Below are 21,711 nucleotides of genomic sequence, written 5' to 3'. Positions count from 1 at the left end.
GGACCTCTTGAAGCCGGATACACTGAAAGGGAGGCAGGTTTTATCATAATAATGGCAAACATGACGCCGTTAGAAACTAGTTAACTAGCGAATCTAGACGCTCTGCTTGATATATAGACACAATCCCTTGGGCTAAGCACACTGTAAATCAAAAGAGATAAAGGAGAAAGAAAAAGCATGTGAGATAATAATATGTCAAGATATCTTCAGGGTGTCGTCTGGCCGTATCTGGGTGCCGGCCTCGTTAGGTGATTGATTGTTTTTAGCAGCTCCCTCAGCCTGGGGCTCTGACTCTGCGGTGCTATCTCTACCTCCTTTCAAAGACTTGACCTCGCCAGCATCTTCAATCCATCCGCCGATCTTCTCCGACTCCTTGATGAAGTCGGCACAAACCTTGAGGTTAAGTCCGGCACTAAGGGCACGCTGGACCTTTGCGTTTCGAGATTCCGATGTAAGGTCACGCAAAGCCCGGGCAAAGTATTCGCTGAGAGCATCCACGCTCCATTCGTCAGGGACCAGGTCAAGTACTTCACGCACATCGAAGAGCGGAGCGAATCGGGCCAGCAGGTCTCCCGTTCGCTCGGTACGTTCTGAAGGATCGGCGATATGAAGGAATTCCCGGAGGAGCCCCGCAAAAAGCTGTTTTTGCCCCTCAGAGGGGGAAAACTTCCGGGAAAACATGCTGTGAGATGCGGAGGCGCCTGATCCTTCAAAGAGACAGTATCGGATTGCGGAGTCATAATCGCCGAGGCCGTGGGTTAAAAGGTGGAGGGCGTCATCGTGCCGTCCCTGGCGGCCGCCGAGAATAATACATTCAGACACTAGCTCGTTTTTGAACGGCTCGATTCGTTCGAGTACTGCAGAGATGGAGTAAGGTAGATCTGAGGGGAGAGATGCTGCGGAGGTAAACTGGCTTCTGGCAGCTCCTCCAAGAAGTTGTAGCAGTCGGAGACGGGATTGCCACCACGGCTCTGGAGGTGCGTTTTCAGTAATGAAGCTTAGGTACGAGGGCTTTGGAGGTCGGAGAGCACGGTAGGTAGAGTATGATTCGGTAAGGGAAGCCCTCGCTTCAGGTGATGTTTCTAGAACGGAGATAACGGTGTCAAGATAATAAGATATCAGGTCGTCGGCGTATCGTGTGATCTGGTAGGCAAGTTAGTAACGGTCAAGAATAAGTTTGAAATAAACACTTCAGTGAATACACACATTTTTGGTAAAGACAAGGTGCTCAAGGTAGACTTGTACAGCGCCAGGAGCACGATCTTTCAATATTCGAATTACCTGTGGCGGATCAAACTGGACTCTGCTGCTATCATCCGAGAATACCTGGATTCCAAGCTTGGGGTTCCTCGCCGCGAGCCAGAGCCCATACTCCTCAACCAGGTTTGGATCTCTTATTTTCACCAAATACTTCCGTACTTGGAGCTCGACTGCCGGAATGGTCATCTCACCACCAACATCCTTCTCTCCTTCGATAGTCCGGCGCCATGTCCTCAGAACATGGCCGGACATTTTGCGGCTCTGATATAGACGGCTCAAGACAAACAGCCGCTGGTACAATTCTAGTAGCTCGACTGCACGGGTGAAATTTCCCTTCCAGTTATCAACCAGCTTGTTAAGTTCTTGCCGGAGATCAGACGCCACTGTCTTTCCGTTCATTGCCTCATTGTGCGTTGCATCAAGATGAAGTAGGAGACGAAGAAGTGCAGAATCCACACTGTCAAACACATATGTATCATCGGTCACACTTCCGTATCCTCTCTTCCGGTGCCAGGAAGTCAAGTATCTGACGAGCATCCGTAGGATTGGCTCTGTAAAGTTGAACTTGATCGTCCCATCTTGGTCCTTGGACACTTCCAAAAGGGTATCAACAACCTTGGTAAGCCCGGCACAAATCCAAATCCCCTGTGGCCCTTGCAGGATCTCTTCTCTAAGCAATGGTGTAAAGAGGAGGATGATGCGAGGGTCTAGCTCTCCGGCAATCAACACATCCTCCACAGATTTAATTGCACTTGGGGTTTGATATTCGGGATTTGTTGCAATGAGGTCCCCAAAAAGCAACAGACTTGCCTTTCGTTTAACATAATTCAACCCGAGAGACTCAGGGGCTGTTCTGGGTAAAATCGAATCAAGTCTTGCCATCATGTCTATTATCGCGCCCTTGTCAGCAATCCGGCAAGTCTTCGCGTCCTGTATCTCTTGAGTGAGCATAAGGGCATTTTCCAGTTGTAATGCCAACGGGTTACGGAGTACACGCCATATCTGGTTTCCCTCCCACAGCATGACGTTACTTTTCACATAACCCAGTGTTTTTGCAAATGCCAATTCTTCTGCATTCCGTTCTGCTTCCCACCCACGCCGCAATTTGACCTGTTTAGAGCTGTCGGAGTCGTTTTCAAATAGCTCTTTTTCCTTTTGCAGCTGCTCTATAGATGCCTCTGTCCTCGGATCATTGTTCTTTTGCGGCGTCATCGATCCAGGCGTTCGTAGGTCTGGCACCTTGAGCCGGACAACCTGTAGAAGCTCCCCGACATCTGCAAAATTTATCTTGTTCGAGCTGACTGTCCGAGCAACTCCAACAGGCCCAGACACGGGTGGTTCAAGCGAAATATTTATTAGGGAACGTTGTCTCCCTCCCTCCCCGGGATTCACGTCCCATCTTTGCACCTCTAAACACTTTTCTTCCGTAACTTCTCCATCAGCCTCCGTATCAATAGCTGCATTTACCACTGCCAAAACGTACCCATCGGCATCATCGCCGCTTGGGTGGGAGTTTGGGTCTTCATCTCCATTGTCAAGCACGATAGCATCGGGATACGTCTGAAATTCAATAGTTCCACGTTCTGCAGTTTCACCTTCGAGGTTGACAAACATACCAACCGCAGGATTCGAAGCATCCGTCCCTGTAACCAGCAGAAACTCAGAAGGTGTAGGTGATACAATGTGCGGTTTCAACATTGAGGTTGGTTTCTTTGGAGTTGGACTCGGGGTTGGCGGGAGTGGCTTCTGACCAAGTCCATCGCCTGGAGCGGCTGACGGAGACCTGCTTGGAATTGATAATCGCCTATCATGGGAGCTAGTTGGTTTCGGTAGTTTGCCTTCCGCGAGAGAGTCAGGGGTAGATGTTCCTGAGACGTCAGCTTGTGTGCTCTGTTGACGCAGCTCTGAGCTGGCGGCTATAGCATTCAAACTAGTGCTTCGTCCATGGGTTTTTACCCCAGAATTCCCGTTTGAAGCAACTGGCAATTTGTCCCGTGCAGGGCTTTCGCTCCTAGGTGGTATATCCTCTACTTTAAATTCGTCATACTCATCGTTTGAGGAGATTGGGAATAAAGGTATCTTCTGACGATGCTCAACCTCGAGCAACGCATAGGAACGGGAGTCTGCTACACACGCTATGGTACCCCTTCGGTTTGCAGTCAGGCACCCAGGAAATTCAATATTCCTCACTCTTCGCGGGCCTCCCCCAATCTTCACGAGCATTATCTTGTCCTGCATTCCCAGCATGATGATAGGGTCCGAAGCTTCCTCCCCACCCTCGGCATCTAGTTCGTCAAGGTCAAGACCACCAATCCAGTTACAGTTGGACACCTTTGTTGTCCCATAAGCAGGGCTGAGCTCTGGCAAAGAGTAGAAGAAGACGGATCCATTGCAAAGGACGCAGGCCTTGCTGGCCGTAGCAAGTACTAGAATCTGCTGTATTCCGCAGGAAGTAGCGGTACGAGCCGACGATGTAATGGGCTGTCTTGAAGCTAATATGAATGAGGGTTTGCCAGCTTCGAGCTCTGACTCAGATGGAAGAGAGACAAAGTGTAATATTTCGCCTGCGGAGGTGCCAACGTATAGATTCTCATCTGTTCACAAGCCAGTTGTTAGAACAAAGACGTTCTGAAGCAATCAAATGGCACAAGAAAGGCAATGCGTACTCCAGTATTCCACACAGGTTATATGTGCCTGTCCCTCCCCATCTTCCGCCTGCACCGGGACATCTTCGAGTAGCGGCCGCAGCACATAGGGACCTGTCTCTGGAGGGCTGATGCGCCTCCGTTTCCGGCGCGGATCGATGTCACCATCAGATCCCATAATACTGGCTCAACTTCGCGCATCTCAAGGCATGCTCTGCCCCAGAGACTCACGCCCAAACGGTGCTCCAAGCCAGCCTCTCTTGTCTGTTGTCGTTTGTTGTCTGTTTTCTGCTGCCTGTTGTTGCATCCCCGTCCCGAAGCTTCTTCTAAGTTACGGCGTGGAGAGGCTGCAGCTTACGTAAGCGACCAACGTTCTTCTGGAGCTTCGCAAGTTGACACGGAGGCAGACATGCAGTTGGCGAAGACCTATTCTTCCTGGCAACGCCTCTTTTGTTGTTATGCAGGATAGATCAGGATTATCATTCCAGATATAGAGAGAAGATGGATCCGTTGATTGCGTCTGAGAGTGCAACTTCACAGGCTACTGAGAATGGCCGCAGCGCAGAGACTAACAAGACACCTGAGCAGGTTCAGGAGGAGAACAAGTTCCAGCGAGCTATTGCAGTATGGCGAGGTGTGTTTTTTTCCTTTAATAAAAGGATTTAACGAGTGGGCTGCTAACTATGTCTTTGTGTAGGAATTGATCTTGCAAACCTGATTGCCAAACACGATACGACCGCCTCTGACATCGTGTCACACCAGAGAGACTCCCTCGTCCAGAGGAAAGATCTAGCGCAAAAGACAAAGGATTTCAGGAAGCTTGATGATGCCTCCAAACTGTCGGAGTATAAGGGGCTGCTGAAATGTGTGTATTTATAGCTATGATGGAACAGGGGATCTTTTCGCTGACAACCTTAAAAGCATATCAGGCTTTTATAGATCTCCTCACAAACCAAGGGAAGGTTGCCTCCTCTTCGTTTCTACAGTTATATACTGCGTTATCTGAAGCTCCGGACCCTTATCCGCTTCTCGAAGCCTCGATCGACTCTCTAGTTCTATCCGAAGATACCGTCCCCAAGTTGAATGCTGAGAAGGACTTTTTGCAGAACAGTGTCAACCGTCTAACATATCAGCTCGAGGAGACCGAGAAACGACTAGCTGAAGAACGTGCTACACGACTAAAACTAGAAGAAAACCAGGATAAGAAGATCCAGGAAGTTGAAGCCTCTTGGAAAGCTGCATTGGCGGAAAAGACGAGCAACTGGGAAGCAAAGGAGAAGGCATTCGAAGAAAAGACTGAAAACCATGACCGTTTGCTTAAAGAGCTTAAAGCGAGCTACGAAGTCTCGCAGCGGCTGGACCGCAGCGAGAATACTGAAGGTGACACGCGCAGTGCGGCAACAGCAGCTGAGCTCGAAATAGTCGCTTCAGATTTAGAGAGAACCAGCATCCGTCTAGCCGAAGTGGAGGCTCGCAATGAGCAACTTAGTCTCGAGCTTGCCCAAGCAGTTTCTCAGAGTCAATCTGAACAAAGCTCCCGCCCCGTGGAGGAAGATCCCCAATACCTGCGATTGCAAACTGAGAATTCTTCGTTAATGCGGAAGCTTGAGGCTGCTCGATTTGATAAGGATGCAGAGAAAAATACCTGGGAAGGAAAACTCCGCCAGTGCGAACGAACTAGCTCCAAGATTACGCGAGAGCGAGATGAACTTCGTGAAAAGCTTACTAAATTTGCAGATTATGATGATATCAAGCGCGAGTTGGAGGTCATAAAGGTATGCTTTCATCTAGTCTAGATACTAATTCCTTTACTAACTGTGGTAGTCCATTGAATTTTCAACTGGAGATGATGAACCTGATACCTCTGTTGACGATTCCAAACCATCAAACTCCAAGGAGAATAACTTAGAACAATTGCTTCTTGCACGCAACAAGAAACTATCCAATGAGCTCACGATCTTGCGAGTATCTCATCAAGACCTAGAAGGCCAACTAGGAGCCCTTCGAGAAGAACTCTCACGAACCAATTCGGAATTAGAAAAATCAAGGAAGTTGGCTACTAAACTGGAGAATGACCTTCTTCACATCCAGCGTGAAGCAACCAACTCCTCCGCCATGTCAGTAGCAGGAACATATGTATCAAGGTACCCTCACGGCTCCCGTAGAGGGCGGGTATCCCCTACCTCCTCCATTATCTCCGGCTTCGATAATTCCATGTCTCCTACCACTATGGAAGCAATTCGGGCAGGTGAGCCTGTTGGGGGTGGCTCTGGCATTCTTCCAATGGTTCAAGCACAGCGTGATCGCTTCAAGCAGAAGAACAGCGAGCTAGAAGAAGAGCTTTCAAAGACATATGGTATCGTCAAATCTCTGCGGGCAGAAGTCGCATCGTTACAGAAAGATAATCTTAGTCTTTACGAGAAGACCCGGTATGTGTCAACATATAATAGGGGTCAAGCATCGACCTCCTCGACTGCAACACCGTATTCAAACAGGCCGAACGCGACGGCAATCCAAGTGGATCCTGATACCCCATCTGGCCTGTCACTTGATAGATACCAGTCAGCGTACGAGGCTCAGATATCACCGTTCGCAGCCTTTAGAGGCCGTGAGTCTGCTCGTGCATATAAGCGCATGAGTGTGCCAGAGCGGATCATTTTCTCAATTACCAGGATGGTGCTTGCCAACAGGACAAGCAGAAATCTATTCGCAGCATACTGCTTTGCTTTGCACATCTTCTTAATCATAATGCTGTATTCTATGAGCACTACAGGGATCGAGAAGCATGCTGGCATCATGCTAGACCATGGCACGGGCCAAAATCTCAACGGAGCGGAAGATGGCCCCCTTGGCTAACTAGTCTTTCTTTGAAACCATATGTGTTTGATAAGTTATTTCGCGGGGATTTTCGTATCCGTCTGTGTGAGGCTTGATATTTCTTTATGTATAGACGGAGTTGATTCTTCTTTAACCAATATGTACTCGTCGTTAGGTCTTCAGATTTTCCCCTTCAGGTGCCATCACGCCTCTGCCTGGATATAGTTGAAGAGTCTGTCTACCAGTATTCAAGTGATGTATGCTAGCCAATGTAGTCAATGTATGATCTACTCTGAGTTGATCGTTGTCTTATGTACGCGCCAACCATAGCCTTATGATTTACCCATGTCATGCATATCGTATCGTTTCGAACGTGATGACCCTATTTCAACGGCGTATATTCGTTGCTTGGACATGTGGCAACGTTTGAGAATCACGCATGACGGACGGGTAGCCCGGGTAACTAACTCAGCGGAAGCCAACGGGCATGTTGCTGCGAATTTCATGCATACGCATAGCTGTATGCTGTGGCATGCATGTGAGTGTCTCGCGTACGAGCCGACGCCCCTGACGGAGTATAATTCCTAAAAGAGATAAATTACAGGGTCTCCAGGAGGGCAGTATAACCTTGGTGGACAGTGGTTAATTTCTCGAACTGGCTAGGACGCTGCAAAGACATACGGGGCATTCAATGCAGGGAAATAGGTAGCAAGGGTGCGGCACTGTCTGGAAATGGAAATAACTGGCGGGAAGTCAATGCCATTTCCAGGGTATAGAATTGTAAGGGGTTAGCTGAGTCTAGCCAGCTAGTTAACGGACGATAACTGTGGCGATTCACAGCTAGATAAGGAACGAGTCAAGTGGCCTACCACAGTGCATTGCAACCCTGAGAGCAAAACTGAAATGCTGAACGTTGAAGTCGATGGCGAGAACCTATTTCTGGAATCTGAAGAGTGGATTTTGAATAGGAGATATGTCCGCGGAAGAGCCTGAGGTGCTGCAGAGCATGGTTTGAGTTGAAGGTTACGATTCATTCGGCGCTTACACACAGCCAATCGTATTCGTCGTTGGGCCCCTGGCTAAAGATAGCCACAGGGACAATCCCTGCGAGCCGCCATGCACCGACCATCAACTGATTGGCCCTTGCTCACGGCTATTTTTATCCGTGAGCCTTCCGGCCATTGAGCGTTCATCTTCGCCCTGGGAGCGGTTGTGCGAGAGTTTGGGTGTTTGGGGTTGTTCTTTTTTTGGGTCTCGGTGGGCGGCTGCATGGAAGTCTCTGCATGTTCTGAAGAATCGCTCAAAGGGGAAATCCTGCCAGGCGATCTGTATATAAAGATGACTTCTGCTGGCGATTGTCCTGCTTCAATTTTCTTCGCTCTATCTCTCATCTCTTCACGGTATTGCATCTGGTCTGCGATATCCGACTTTTTCCTTTCCTTTTCTTTCTTTCTCTTGTTTATTTAATTCATTTTCTGCTGTTCCTCGTTTATTTCTTCCCTTCGGTTGATCCGTTGTTTGTTTTAAATCACTGTACTGTTTCTTGACGAAACGGTCCCTTCATTGCCAAACTACCAAAAAAAATATTAAAACGAAGAAAGAAAAAAAGCCAACCATACCAACTTGCCCAACATGCGCTTTTCCACAATTCTCTCTGCCTGTATCGCATTTGCGGGAGTGAACGCTGCACCAGCTGGCTGGTCTCCGGGTTCTGCCAAATGGCTCACTGAAATTGGCGACTATATTTCCAAACACGCCAACCAAGGCTTCCCGCGTCAGCCTAATTGTGACCTTTCCAAAGCTGTGCTCCCAAGCAATCCACAGCTATCAGAAGTTCCCCCAGACCAGAAGCTGCTTGCGGTTGCGGTGGGACGTGGTACTCAAGTACGTTTCGCCGACTATCACCGACAACAATAGACAAGTCCGTACTAACCAAGCGACAGAATTATACCTGTGCTGGCTTATCCCCAGACCAAGCACCAAAAGCTACCGGCGCAGTTGCCACGTTGTTTGACGCCTCATGCATTGCATCCAATTACCCTTACCTACTCTCGCTTCTCCCCAACGTTGCCCTCGAACTCACCAACCCGTCGCCATTCACCAACGCTCGTGGTCCAGTAGACCTAATGGTGATGGGTCACCACTACTTCAACGGTGAAGGCGTGCCAACATTTGACCTGCCAAAGCTCGGTATATGTGGTGTTAAGAAGGTCGACTCCAAGGATGCACCATCCAACGCTATGAAGGGTGTCAAGGATGAGCAAGAAGGCGCTGTTAGCTGGCTGATGCTTGAATCGACCCCTTCTAGCAAAGGACAGGCAAAGAGGGTATATCGTGTGAACACTGCTGGAGGCAAAGCACCACCAACCTGTGCTGGACTGCCAGAACAGATCCAAATCCAGTATTCCGCCGAGTACTGGTTTTATGGATGAAGTAAAAGTGGCTAATGTTATGAATTTCTTTTGTTTGTTTCTTTTACCACGTATTGAGTTTCAGTTTCCTTCATCATACCCTTTTCTTCTCATCGTCTTTATTTTGCAGTCTTGCATAGTTAGCACAGGGTTGTTGCATGTATTTATGGGACGAGAAAAACAGCAGATATGTACATAGGTATGGACATAGTTAAAAAACCGGAGTATTGGCGTTAGGTTTTATGGCACATGCAATATCAATTAAGCTGTTGTTTTGTGTTGTTTTGTTGTTGTCCGTGAAGGAAGTCGAGACGCTCCATAACCCGAAATCACTGCTTAGATAAGCCATTATGTGCGCTCGGGCCACCTAACAGTCACGTGTGGATATTCACGTGATGGGATATTTTGTTACATAATCGAAGAGCAAGTCTAGCTGCTTTTGGTTAGAAGCTTAGCAAAATCATCGTGCGAAAAAAAAAAAAATGAAGAAGCAAAAAAAATAGAATCAAATTTTAAAGACCTTGGATAAATATCCTTCGATTCAAACATCGCCGGTCGGCTGTCTCAAATAATTTCGCAGGTCGATATATTCTTCTCTCCGGGGAAGCGGCCTATTTGACCTTTACAACAGATATACCCCGCCGTTTATCGCTCAATACCAGATCAAATCGCATTCAGGTCCAGCCACTCCGCAGAGACGGGCTGTTAATAGAATAATCGATACTTCATTCGCAAAAAGACCAAACTCGATTTCTTGGTATAATGGCATTTGGAGCTCCTCGAGGACGTGGTGGTGACCGTGGTGGTCGTGGAGGACGAGGAGGAAGGGGCGGTGCTCGCGGTGGTGGACGCGGTGTGTAAAATCCCTTGTACCTACACGAGAGCTGCCAATGGCGGTACAATTGAATTCAAGCTTCGGCAGAGATTCATTTGGACTGTTAGCTTTGCATTGTCCTTCAATTTGCAGATCTAAAGAGCGGGGTGACTGACTAAAATAGGTGGCTTCGGCGGACGCGGCGGTGGTGACAGAGGCGGCCGTGGAGGTGGACGAGGAGCCGCAAGGGGCCGTGGTGCTGGACGTGGTGGACGTGGTGGAAAGGCCGGTGCCCGTGGTGGTGCCAAGGTCATTGTGGTAAGTCCTGGGTGGCATTTATTTTAATAACTTTTGACGGGCAGGTTGAGCTGATATGGTAATTCGTCTAGGAACCCCATCGTCACGGAGGCGTGTTCGTTGCGCGTGGTGGAAAGGAGGACCTCCTTGTCACCAAAAACATCACTCCTGGAGAATCTGTGTACGGCGAGAAGCGCATATCTGTCGAGGGACCCTCCACAGGTGATGAGCCCGCTACCAAAGTTGAATACCGTGTCTGGAACCCCTTCAGAAGCAAGCTTGCTGCAGGTATCCTCGGTGGTCTCGATGACATCTACATGAAGCCAGGGTCAAAGGTTCTCTACCTCGGAGCCGCCAGCGGTACCTCCGTCAGTCACGTTGCTGAAATAGTTGGGCCCACCGGAACCGTTTACGCTGTGGAATTCTCCCACCGGTCTGGTCGTGATTTGATTGGCATGGCCACTCACCGCACCAACGTTATTCCAATTGTCGAGGATGCCCGTCACCCTCTCCGCTACAGAATGCTGGTTGGCATGGTTGATGTCATTTTTGCTGATGTTGCCCAACCTGACCAGGCCCGTATCGTTGGCCTCAACGCTCATCTCTTCTTGAAGACTGGCGGTGGTGTTATTGTCAGTGTCAAAGCCAACTGTATTGACAGTACCGCCAAACCAGAGGTTGTGTTTGCCAGAGAAGTACAAAAGATGAGAGACGAGAAGATAAAACCAAAGGAGCAGCTTACACTTGGTGCGTATCCACTCTTATCAAGATATTGCCACCTATTGATGCGAATATATAACTGACTCCTTTTTCTAGAACCTTTCGAGCGTGACCATTGCATTGTCGCTGGTATCTACCGAGCAACTTAACTGGGAATTTTTCAGGTGTTTCTTCTTTTGGTTTTCCATCTATCATTGGCGTTTGAGAGTTTTATTTTTTTATTTTTGTTTCTCCCCTTTTGAGTGAGTTCTGTGTTATGTCTTCTTCCAGGGCTCTCATTGAAATACGAATGGATCCGTTTATTTCACAGATATAGCCATGTGGTGGTTTGTTTCCTCCTCAAAAAATGTATAGGGCTGCTTTTGTTCTGTGTCTCCCCATCTACTCTTCGCCTCTAGGCCCATGTTCAACTAGTCTGCTATTCATGATAGAGCTTCGATCCTCCCTTTTGCCCTCTTCTTGGACTACTACGCAGGTATCTTACCTTTAAGGTTTGATATGGTGGAACGCCTTTCTCTCCCACGAGTTACGCAACGATGATGTGTCTGCGAAAAGCTGCCTTACCGGCTAGACGTTGCATTGCATCTTTCCACCTCGCCGGCAAGCTCCCTTTAGCTGCAGCTTAGAAGGGATTGTTTATCTCCGTGTGGAAGAGGGCGGAAGAATGGCCCGACAGCCTAACTCTGTCTCCAAACGCTAGTTTAGGGATTTAAGGTTAGTGCCCTTGGGTACTTCATCGCTGACATACATGATGCTGAAACACTCGTGATTGATTTTTTTGCTTTCCTGGCATCCAGCAGGCGAGTAGTTCACCATAGTGACCCATTTTGCACTGCCGGCCCCTCAACGACAACCACCTCTCGGAAGAGTGATCAAAATTGATATAACAGCCTATGCCTGGCGATAATAAACTCCTCCGGCCACGTCGTGAACTCGTCTTTAGCCGCACAGCCCCAGTCCGGGCCTACCACCGACGAAGAGCGCTCTCGGAGTAATACCGGTACACGTGACCAAGGATTTGCCCAGCAGCCGTGGAGCTCAACTTGAAGCAGCGAATCTGAACGGCACAGAAGAAAGAAATATAGAAACATGAGCCAGTTTCAGAGGCTGTTGGAGACAGTTACAGTATCCGGTACAGTTGCCGTGGTACTCGGTTGGGTGACCGTTCGGCGTTACTCCTTATTCTGACGACCCTCCGCATGGATGCATCTTCATGGCTGTGCTGCAGAACAGGCAAGGGGAGGGATTTAAATAGCGGTCGTCCCACCCCTTTGATATGGGCTGGATAATCGCAACCACAGCTTTTATCACCCCCTATACTTTTTTCTATTAGTTATTGGGTCTACCCAGGCGGGCCGTCCTAACCCCGTTACCAGTCAACCCCTTAACCACAACCTATTGAATTCACATTAAAGAAGAAAGCCACGCCAATGCCCTCTATCCTTATCACCGGGGCAAATGGCTTTGTTGGGCAGGAGTTGGCCACGGGACTTCTTAATGCCTGCCCTGACACTCGTCTCACACTTACAGACGTTACCGTGGCCCCTCCAGTTCCACCTTCAGCAAAACCAGAAGATGCCAGTCGCATTACCAGCATCAAGGCAGATCTGACTTCGCAGGCGGCTGTTGACGAGCTCATCAGCTCTCCATCCCAATATGATGCGGTCTACATTCTTCATGGCATCATGTCCGGTGCTTCAGAAGCCAACTTTGACCTGGGCATGAAGATCAACTTCTTCTCGGTACATTACATGTTCGAAAGGTTGCGAAAAGTGATTCCAGGCGTAAAGGTTGTCTTTGCATCTTCGTTGGCTGTCTATGGGCCTACTCCCCCTGGATTCAAGATAAATGAACGAAATATCCCACCGCTCCCTACATCTTCTTACGCAACGGCGAAAGTTGCAACTGAGCTACTCCTGAATGACTATTCACGCCGTGGCTTCCTTGATGGGAGATCTGTTCGATTGCCTACTGTTACTGTCCGGGCTGGTGCCCCCACAGGAGCTGCAAGCAGCTTTGCTTCCGGTATCATACGTGAGCCATTGAAGGGCGAGAAGAGCGTTATTCCAGTCAAGAAAGACACGGAGCTCTGGATATGCTCTCCATATGTCGTTGTGGAAAACATGATCTATGCCAAAGACATTCCAAAGGAGAAGTTCGGCGACTCCAGAGCGGTAAACCTGCCTGGAATTAAGGTTTCTGTTACCGAGATGCTGGATGTTCTGGAGCAAGTTGGCGGAAAGGAGAAGAGAGCCTTGGTTGAAGAAAAGTATGACGAGACAGTTGATAGGATTGTCCAAGGCTGGTCCCCCAACTTCGACATTACATGGGCCAAAGAACTTGGATTCAAGGAAGACATCTCGTTCTTGGAAAGCGTCAAGCGATATGCAAAGGATCATGTTCACTAATTAGTTTGGAAATATGCGCCGATCATTGGTTGAGCGTTTTTCTTTATATACCAGTATATATATTATGATATACAACTCTTTAACGAGACACGATTAGTACTGGATAGAACGATTCTATAACATGCTGTACTTAAATATCTTGAAAAGTTTGATGACCCTTCCTCGCCTAGTTATTGCATGGAAATTAATTGTCTTGCTTTCCGAATACCCTGACTCTCGGCTCAATTGGATCGAATGACTTTTCAGATGGTTGTGCAGTAGGGACACCAAACGGCATCTGAGCCACTAAAATCCAGTCAGACGGGAGTGAGAAAGCTTCCGTGACTTTTGCATCAATAATGGGGTTGTAGTGCTGCAAGCTCGCACCCAATCCGAGGGATTCAAGCGTGGTCCACACTAAAATTTCGATTACGAGCAGGGTCAGCATGGATTTAAATAGCTAACTACAACCCCAACATGACAAATAAGTCGTTTGCATCCAGGACTCACGAAAATATTGGTGCATGGCATTGCTATGATGAGCCCATATGGGAAACTGTTCTTTGTATTGGGGGAACTTCTCACACATCCCTGGAATCACCGCTGGGTCTTCATAGAAGAGGATCTAGTCATGTCAGTAACCAATACCGGCCCTCAGATATCAAATCAACTTACGGTCCCGTATCCAGCTCTCATACTGTCCAGCTTTGGCTTTGTGCCGGCTTTCCACTTGCTCTCGGGAAATGTACCTCTTTCCACCATGGACATGTACACTCCCTGAACAGTATCCCAGAACCGCTGGTTCTCGTCATGGGGAAGTAGGACTATACGAGTAGTCTGGGTATTGAAGGAGCTGGGAACATGCTTGATTGCATCGTGGACAAGCTGTTCAAGCTGAGAATCCGGCACAGTACTGGCGTTGCTGATAGAGTACACAGATCTCCTGGCTTTGGCCAGCTCAATGAACGTTTCTGTTGATGGTGCCATAGCTCTGGAAAATGGATATTTTTTGGTTGAATCGGACACTGAGAGATCAATGCTGGTATTTATGTACTGAACGGGCTGAATTCAGATGGGAGGAGGGGTTGTTTCGGCGATTAGGGAGAGAATAAAGAATTGATCACCATGCTGATGTCTCAACCGTGGTATTGGGTCCTGCCTTTAATAAATTTTCACTGTAGATAGGCATGCGCGAAATATGCCAAATGAGTCGCATGTCCGAAAGTTGGTCCGATGGAGTCAAGGATAGGTAGTTTACTATTACACAGTGATTAATAAATATTTCAAATATCTGACAAACTCTGTAGCAAGTTTTGTGTGGAGCCCCTTGAGTGCTTATGATATACATTAAGAGGCGAAAAATTGAGGACTTTAGTTCAGGGGGTAAATGATCTAGTACTACGCGCAGTCGGCAGCTATTTCAGCATCTCAATTAAAGTAGTGGCTTCCTAAGTATCTTCATCAAGTTAATGCATTATCTTGCGTCTATTGCTGCTCCTGAAGAGGAGTTGTAATCATATGATCATTGAGAGCATGCTATCTATTCTATGTATGCTACTGGTTTTCAAGTATGTCAGTCGTTTTATGTACCCCGAGCACATACCAAGAGCTTATTAAAGTAGTTAGAAGAAAAAGACAAAGCACCCGACTTAGGAGGTCCTCGACCTACCAGATTGTTGCGTGCCGTGAAATTAAGAGGAATTTTTCAGGCGGACTCCTCAAAACAATAAAAAGATTGGGAGTCAATGATGTTCGTCAACTGTGTGTCTAATTTCGGTCGTGATCGTCTCCGACCCCAAGCTTCCTCACATTCCGGAGTCCGACAAGGCCAATGAACGCAACAAACAACATGGTACCGAAGCAGGCCCAGAATGCGGCCCTGTACCCAGCCATGATGGCCTCGGGCGATTGATCCGGATAAGGTGAGGCCTTTTCTACCGCAGCTGAAATGACTGCAATGGCAGAGAGACCAACGGAGCTTCCAAGCTGGGCGATGGTGTTGAACACAGCGCCAGCGAGAGCCTGGGTGGAGCTCGGGAATATATCTGTGATCATCAAATGGGCGATAGTGAATACAACTAGGTGGGAGAAGGTCATGTGTCAGTAACTGGCGCTAATGCTGTGTAAATGCGACGGGGAAGGGGAGAACAAAGCCGTGCATACCATCGATAGCCACTGGTCCCAAGAGCACTCCCCAGAACGCACAGACCCAGTAGTTCCAGTTTGGGTCTATGATGGCCATCAACAGCGGGGCAATTGCTGCGATTATAGACACTACAATGACTAGGAAATTGACTTGGACCAGGTGGACGAATAGTCCGGTGCTAAGGTTGAGTATAATGCCAATGATGACATTGGGCAGAAGACGGATGGAAGTATCAAATGGAGACAACAGCTGGACTTTTTGGAAGCTATCATTGACGAGTTAGTAAAGGCTATCAGGTAAACAACGAAGAGGAGGGGATTTGAACATACAATAAACTCAGTACTAGCTCAGAGCTTAATATGACAGCCCAAGTGAAGAATACTATCAAGCTGATGGAAACAAAGACAGTGTTCTTCCACATCGAGTTGGGTATCAATGCTGGTGCGCCTCTCTTTCCTTGCCAATGCATCCAGAGGCCAAATGCTGGCATCAGGGCCAGAGCAAACACAATAAGTATTATGTGAGCGGCATTCTGGATATTGGCAACGTCGTCTGTGAGAATACTTCAAGATAATATTGTAAGCCCGGTTCTTGACTCTTGAATAAGGTAGACCAATACTCACGCGCATATATAGGAAATAATGCCCATGCAAGAGCTAGCAATCAGTATTCCAACCCAATCGACCTTGCCCACGAGGTCGCCCCATTTAAAGGTAGATTGTTTGTTATCAAATGGTAGGACAAGGAAGTTTGATATAGTGAGGACCAGTGCGACACTGGCACTACCATAGAATCCCAGTCTCCAGCCTCCGGGGGCCTCTGAAAAGAGCCCCTCGGCAACCATGCCGACAGAAAAGCCAAGTGGTTGGGATAGGCCCAGGCTAGCGAATCCGATGTTGCGCTGGGGTCCGGGAGGAAACGACCTCGTAATGATGCTGACTCCGGTTGGCAGACACATTGAGACGCCGACACCCTGAACGAGACGGTATATGATCATCTCCATTCCGGTGCGAGATAGGCCCGTACCAAGGATCGCGAGAGCTGTGGTTGCAGTACCCAAGATATTAATCGACCGATCACCAACGATGTCGGCCAAGGAGCCGGCGAGCAAGAGAACACATCCGCTAGCTAGTCTATATGCACAAGCAATTAACTATTAGAGATGCCATTTTGATTTACTTGATACCGTGGAGGAACAAAACACCATCCTACTTACGAATAGACGGATGTTGGCCTAGATCGTACACGAGTGTTAGCAAGCATCTACTCTATCCAGACGTTTAATCCCAGGGTTACGGGAGTCAAACCAGAACAAAAGATGATCAGGAAGCTCAAGGTCATAGGCGATTGCAGGCAGTCCGACGACAAGAAGTCCGTTAGACACGCAGCTTAGGAAGGTGACACCAGTCAGTCCCAGTATAATAATCGTGGAGCGAGCTCCGGAGAGTCGCGGATGCGAGTTTCTCACGCCTTCGTCACCCTCTCTTCTCAGCAACGGTGCTTGTTCAGTTATCTCTTCAGCCGGAATCAGCCGGCCTTCTTCTGTAGTCGCCATGTCTGGACAAGTAGTGAGCTATGCTATCGACTATTGTCTTCAGGCGCCCTAACAAACAGGCTCTCGAGGAGAGAAAATTCTGCGAGTTTCGAAAGGTGAAAGGATCAAGGCGTCACCCCTGTCTGATCCTAGGGCGCAGTAAATAACAGCCGAAGAGCACGGTGCAACAAGCGTACTTTGTATATAGTATTGAAAGAACGTTGTCATCTTTTATATATGCCCCAACGCAGAAAATTGAGAGAATGAACAGGGCATATCATGCCATCATCTGAGGCGGGTTCCAAGGCCCTGGGGCAACACCTTCTCCACTTAAAAATAGGCTCAAGGGTACGGAAAAAGCTGGACGGACAGGCAGTACTCCGTACTTTGTGACATGTTGGGCGAGTATATTTGTACTGAGAGGAGGCTGGATTCAGTGCGTGAGTGTTTTTTTTGGAACATAAAGAGCCTCTCGTAGCCATGGGATCCCGTGCACGCACGTACGATGGCTGCTGGTGAAGATACATTCTTTGCCTGCCACGGAGATGAGCGGCTCACATAAGCTAACTTAGCTATATGTTACCTGCATGTTTCCCGGTTAATATGCCGTGCACTTGACGGAATAGCCTTACTCACCTGCTCGACGTCCATTCTCATATGCTACCGAACCCTACCGCTGTGTCTAAGCATTGTCGAGCATCGAGTATCAAATATCACAAACATCCCTGGATGCCTGTCATGGAGTTGCATGTCGTGGCAGCTGGCCAATCAGAGGGCGCAGAAATGCGCTTCTCATCCGATATCACGTGATGATCGGAAACAGCAAGTTTGAACTTCACAACTTTCGCTTTTCACGACTTCATCGAAAAGGCACGACGAAGCGACAGTCGAACGCTGCCCCCGATTCACCTTTTCACCACCAGGATCCCTCTCACATCCTCCGCCATGGCATCCCGGAGACTCGCTCTCAATTTCCACCAGGCGGTGCGCTCTCGCAGCGCGCTGCAGGCTGTCCAGCGCAGCAGGCGAGGTTTTGCATCTCCAGTCGCTGGCACGACGCAGTCAACGACACTGTCCAATGGCTTAACGGTGAGTCCGGATCGAGCTGGGGACGATGGCTCAGATGGCAGAGATGGAAGAGACACGCTGACTGTCCCTCTAGATTGCTACCGAATACTCTCCATGGGCTCAGACCTCGACCGTCGGTGTATGGATCGATGCCGGAAGCAGAGCTGAGACTGATCAGACCAATGGAACTGCTCACTTCCTGGAGCATCTTGCCTTCAAGGTGTGTTGGTGTTTTTCAAGGTCCGTGGCTGGTGATGTAATGCTTACAATGTCTAGGGCACCAATCGACGAACCCAGCACCAATTGGAGTTGGAAATTGAGAACATGGGTGGACACCTCAATGCCTACACATCGGTATGTCTCTAAATACCATACTTATCATCCGACCATATCCAAAACTTAAAATCATCGAGGACAAGCTCTAACTATTCCTTCCATTATAGCGAGAGAACACTGTCTACTATGCCAAGTCTTTCAATGCCGATGTTCCCAAGACCGTGGATATCTTGTCTGATATCCTCCAAAACTCCAAACTCGAGCCAGCTGCCATCGAACGTGAGCGTAGCGTCATCCTTAGAGAGCAAGAGGAGGTCGACAAGCAACTAGAGGAAGTCGTCTTTGATCACCTGCACGCCACTGCTTTCCAGGGCCAGCCTCTTGGACGAACCATCCTTGGACCAAAGGAGAACATTGCCAGCATTCAGCGTGAACAACTTGTCGACTATATCAAGACTAACTACACTGCTGACCGTATGGTTCTTGTTGGTGCTGGTGGTGTCCCCCACGAGCAGCTCGTTAAACTTGCCGAAGAGCACTTCGGAAACCTCCCCAGCCAACCACCAAGCTCTGCTGCCTCCGCCATTGCCGCCGAACAGAAGCGTCAGCCAGACTTCATTGGCTCTGATGTCCGAATTCGTGATGACACTGTCCCAACTGCTCACATTGCTCTCGCAGTTGAGGGTGTCAGCTGGAAGGACGATGACTACTTCACTGCTCTTGTCACGCAGGCCATTGTTGGTAACTGGGATCGTACTATGGGCAACTCTCCTTACCTCGGAAGCAAGCTTAGCACTTTCATCAACCACCACAACTTGGCCAACAGCTTCATGAGCTTCTCCACCAGCTACAGTGATACCGGGTGAGCATTTCTCTATTTTTTTTGCATATATTCTCGACCATAGATGATGTATTGTACTAACTCGTGCAGTCTCTGGGGTATCTACCTTGTATCTGAGAACCTGACCAACCTTGATGACCTCGTCCACTTCACCCTCCGTGAATGGTCTCGCCTATCATACGACGTCAGCCCTGCTGAGGTCGAGCGTGCCAAGGCCCAGCTTCGTGCATCCATCCTCCTCTCTCTCGATGGAACCACTGCTGTGGCTGAGGACACCGGCCGCCAGATCGTCACTACCGGCCGCCGCCTGTCTCCACAAGAAATCGAGCGTGTCATCGACGGCATCACCGAGAAGCACGTCATGGACTTTGCCCAGCGGAAACTCTGGGACCAGGACCTTGCTGTCAGTGCTTTCGGAAGCATCGAGGGCATGCTCGACTACCAGAGAATCCGCAACGACATGAGCCGCGATGCTTCTTAAAAATAGAGAGGGAAGAAAGAAGACCATTGTAACAAATCCGCCACAAAAAGACAGAAGACAAATATACAAGACAAAAAAAGAAGCCTCGCAACCCCGCGAAGACTTTTTTTTTCTCTCTTCACAAATGTAATTTCCTTTGTACCTGATCCCACTTCTCCCCCACCGTTTCTTGGTCTTTGTCTTGTTTTGATAGATTCACAAGTGGGATCGATAGCTGCGGTCCTATATATCATTTTGTACAGTACCTAAAGACCCGTTTTCCCTCCGCCTCCCTCGCCTACCTCTATCCGCATTACTTAAATACTGCATTTTCTTCCATTTGATATTATTAGTTGTCTGTTAGCTCCCTCTCCCCGTCGGACCTGTGTATCCCTTCGTAGCCGGGGGACGCCCCCTTCTACGCAGCCACACTGGCTATGATCGACTCTTAACCACAGGGTTTGCTGTTCCCCAGTGTTCCCCAGGTATCCGTTCTCAACAGAATTTCACGTAGCAATCAACAAAAGAGCCGTTTCTCCGGCTGTTGCCAGGGGGGAACTTCAAGGGGTTTTATATGTCCTCTTCTACTTTTTGAACACTTGCCGTCTACGTCAAGACTTCCGAGCAGCTCGGTTTCAGCATAACCAAGAAGCACGCACATCCACCCTGGTCTCCCCCGTCCATAGTGCCGGGCGTACGCAGCTCAAGCGCACAGAAGCAGCCGGGATACAGGGCATTAACCTACGTATTTTAATGTTATGCACTCCAAAGGCACACAAAATGGTTACGCGAGCTTCCAAGAGGCGGCTGCATTCGGACGATGCCGGCAATGCCTCCATCAAGGACCGAGACAGCAGACAGGGCTAGATATTGAGCTTCACAGACGCATTCAGTAGAACAGCGAGCGGCCTGCGAGGGCGTGAAACCGCACTGAGACTTTGCTCGAGTCCCCTGGCTCTGCCAGCGAGCAGGTCCAAATGAGGCAAATATAGCCCTGTCGTCTTTAATATATACGGCAGAACCTGGTCGACGATGACGGCGTTGATAGTCGCACGACGCCAGGTATACACGAGAGTGCACCGTCTAACTCTCCGGCTGCTAAACTACGACCGCATGTTAGCCAGTTAGTTGCAGTAGATTCTCAGCACATATGAGAATCGGTCAGACGTGTCCTTTATCTGACGCCATCCCGCGTTGCTCGAAGGAGACAAGCTGGCGTGAGCCGATACACGCCATGATTCGATGAACGGCCGCGGTGCCTTGAGCCAGAGCTAATGTACGGATATTATTTTCCCTCGACCAGCATGCACGAGGCTTGCTTTGGTCTCGCCTGGTCTCGCCTGTATAAGTACACCTTGCACCACGCAGCGCCGGCTCTGGTACCTCGCTCGCTGGCGGGATGGTGTGTATGGAGCAGCCCAAGCAACCATACGACGCGCCGCTCCACCACTAGTTATGCTTAGCAAGCCAGCACGGAGCTGCATTCCTATATAATCTACGGCTGTCATACCATGCACTGTGGAAGAAACAAAGAGCCAAGTTGCTCCGTCGTGGAAGAAGCTAAATCATGTCTGTTGTCCGAGTCTACGGCCGTGCTTGCATCAGATCCGTCGGAGGAGGACTCTCTTTTCGGTATAACAGGCGGCGGAGGTGGGAAGAAAAAAGACAAACGTTGGAAAAATAGGTAAGAGAGATTTCCCCATGGCGCTCCGTTAATTGAACGAGTCTGAGCTGACTCCATACAACTAGGGGCAAGAGGGTCTGCCGAAGAAAAGTGGTTACGCCTCTACTTTGGTTCAATGATAAATCTACCTAGGCACCGAGGCTGTTTGTCTTGCTGGTAAACAGTCCAACCAACTAGTTGGCTCTGCTATGAGGCGAACTCGGGCTGCGGCTATACTGATGTCATAACTATATAACCTATATAATTATGACGGAGGGAAAGGGACATCTCTCGCTCAGACATTTTGTGGCAAGACCCGGGTTTCATGCTCTGTTTAAGCCGCCGGTGATCTCGTTTAGCTACCTAGCGGTG

At 48.9% G+C, this 21,711-nt stretch overlaps 8 protein-coding genes across 8 annotated transcripts; 5 read left to right on the top strand and 3 right to left on the bottom strand.

Moving 5' to 3' along the window:
- Positions 1-195: 195 nt before the first annotated feature.
- On the bottom strand, positions 196-4,083 carry TRV_06432 (uncharacterized protein; the record flags this gene model as incomplete). The annotated part of the gene is made up of 3 exons (XM_003019512.1): positions 196-1,143; positions 1,207-3,854; positions 3,927-4,083. 3 exons carry the CDS (start codon positions 4,081-4,083, stop codon positions 196-198), a joined length of 3,753 nt encoding a protein of 1,250 aa, XP_003019558.1.
- A 323-nt stretch (positions 4,084-4,406) lies between these two features.
- Positions 4,407-6,761, top strand: TRV_06431 (uncharacterized protein; the record flags this gene model as incomplete). The annotated part of the gene is made up of 4 exons (XM_003019511.1): positions 4,407-4,539; positions 4,603-4,770; positions 4,845-5,680; positions 5,730-6,761. 4 exons carry the CDS (start codon positions 4,407-4,409, stop codon positions 6,759-6,761), a joined length of 2,169 nt encoding a protein of 722 aa, XP_003019557.1.
- Positions 6,762-8,354: 1,593 nt separating this feature from the next.
- TRV_06430 (uncharacterized protein) lies at positions 8,355-9,154 on the top strand (the record flags this gene model as incomplete). The annotated part of the gene is made up of 2 exons (XM_003019510.1): positions 8,355-8,606; positions 8,666-9,154. The coding sequence occupies 2 exons, from the start codon at positions 8,355-8,357 to the stop codon at positions 9,152-9,154; spliced, it is 741 nt and encodes a 246-aa protein (XP_003019556.1).
- Positions 9,155-9,895: 741 nt separating this feature from the next.
- TRV_06429 (uncharacterized protein) lies at positions 9,896-11,113 on the top strand (the record flags this gene model as incomplete). The annotated part of the gene is made up of 4 exons (XM_003019509.1): positions 9,896-9,986; positions 10,132-10,265; positions 10,337-10,991; positions 11,061-11,113. The coding sequence occupies 4 exons, from the start codon at positions 9,896-9,898 to the stop codon at positions 11,111-11,113; spliced, it is 933 nt and encodes a 310-aa protein (XP_003019555.1).
- Positions 11,114-12,394: 1,281 nt separating this feature from the next.
- TRV_06428 (nucleoside-diphosphate-sugar epimerase, putative) lies at positions 12,395-13,372 on the top strand (the record flags this gene model as incomplete). The annotated part of the gene is made up of 1 exon (XM_003019508.1): positions 12,395-13,372. The coding sequence occupies one exon, from the start codon at positions 12,395-12,397 to the stop codon at positions 13,370-13,372; it is 978 nt and encodes a 325-aa protein (XP_003019554.1).
- A 184-nt stretch (positions 13,373-13,556) lies between these two features.
- Positions 13,557-14,338, bottom strand: TRV_06427 (nitroreductase family protein, putative; the record flags this gene model as incomplete). The annotated part of the gene is made up of 3 exons (XM_003019507.1): positions 13,557-13,768; positions 13,862-13,976; positions 14,027-14,338. 3 exons carry the CDS (start codon positions 14,336-14,338, stop codon positions 13,557-13,559), a joined length of 639 nt encoding a protein of 212 aa, XP_003019553.1.
- Positions 14,339-15,118: 780 nt separating this feature from the next.
- Positions 15,119-17,052, bottom strand: TRV_06426 (MFS transporter, putative; the record flags this gene model as incomplete). The annotated part of the gene is made up of 5 exons (XM_003019506.1): positions 15,119-15,429; positions 15,515-15,762; positions 15,827-16,060; positions 16,121-16,621; positions 16,805-17,052. The coding sequence occupies 5 exons, from the start codon at positions 17,050-17,052 to the stop codon at positions 15,119-15,121; spliced, it is 1,542 nt and encodes a 513-aa protein (XP_003019552.1).
- A 924-nt stretch (positions 17,053-17,976) lies between these two features.
- TRV_06425 (uncharacterized protein) lies at positions 17,977-19,697 on the top strand (the record flags this gene model as incomplete). The annotated part of the gene is made up of 5 exons (XM_003019505.1): positions 17,977-18,120; positions 18,194-18,319; positions 18,376-18,453; positions 18,543-19,237; positions 19,307-19,697. 5 exons carry the CDS (start codon positions 17,977-17,979, stop codon positions 19,695-19,697), a joined length of 1,434 nt encoding a protein of 477 aa, XP_003019551.1.
- Positions 19,698-21,711: the final 2,014 nt, after the last annotated feature.

The sequence above is a fragment of the Trichophyton verrucosum genome (genome assembly GCF_000151505.1).
Source record: "Trichophyton verrucosum HKI 0517 chromosome Unknown contig00702_1.f1.exp, whole genome shotgun sequence".
NCBI lineage: Eukaryota > Fungi > Ascomycota > Eurotiomycetes > Onygenales > Arthrodermataceae > Trichophyton > Trichophyton verrucosum.
This window is presented reverse-complemented; position numbering and strand designations above follow the sequence as displayed.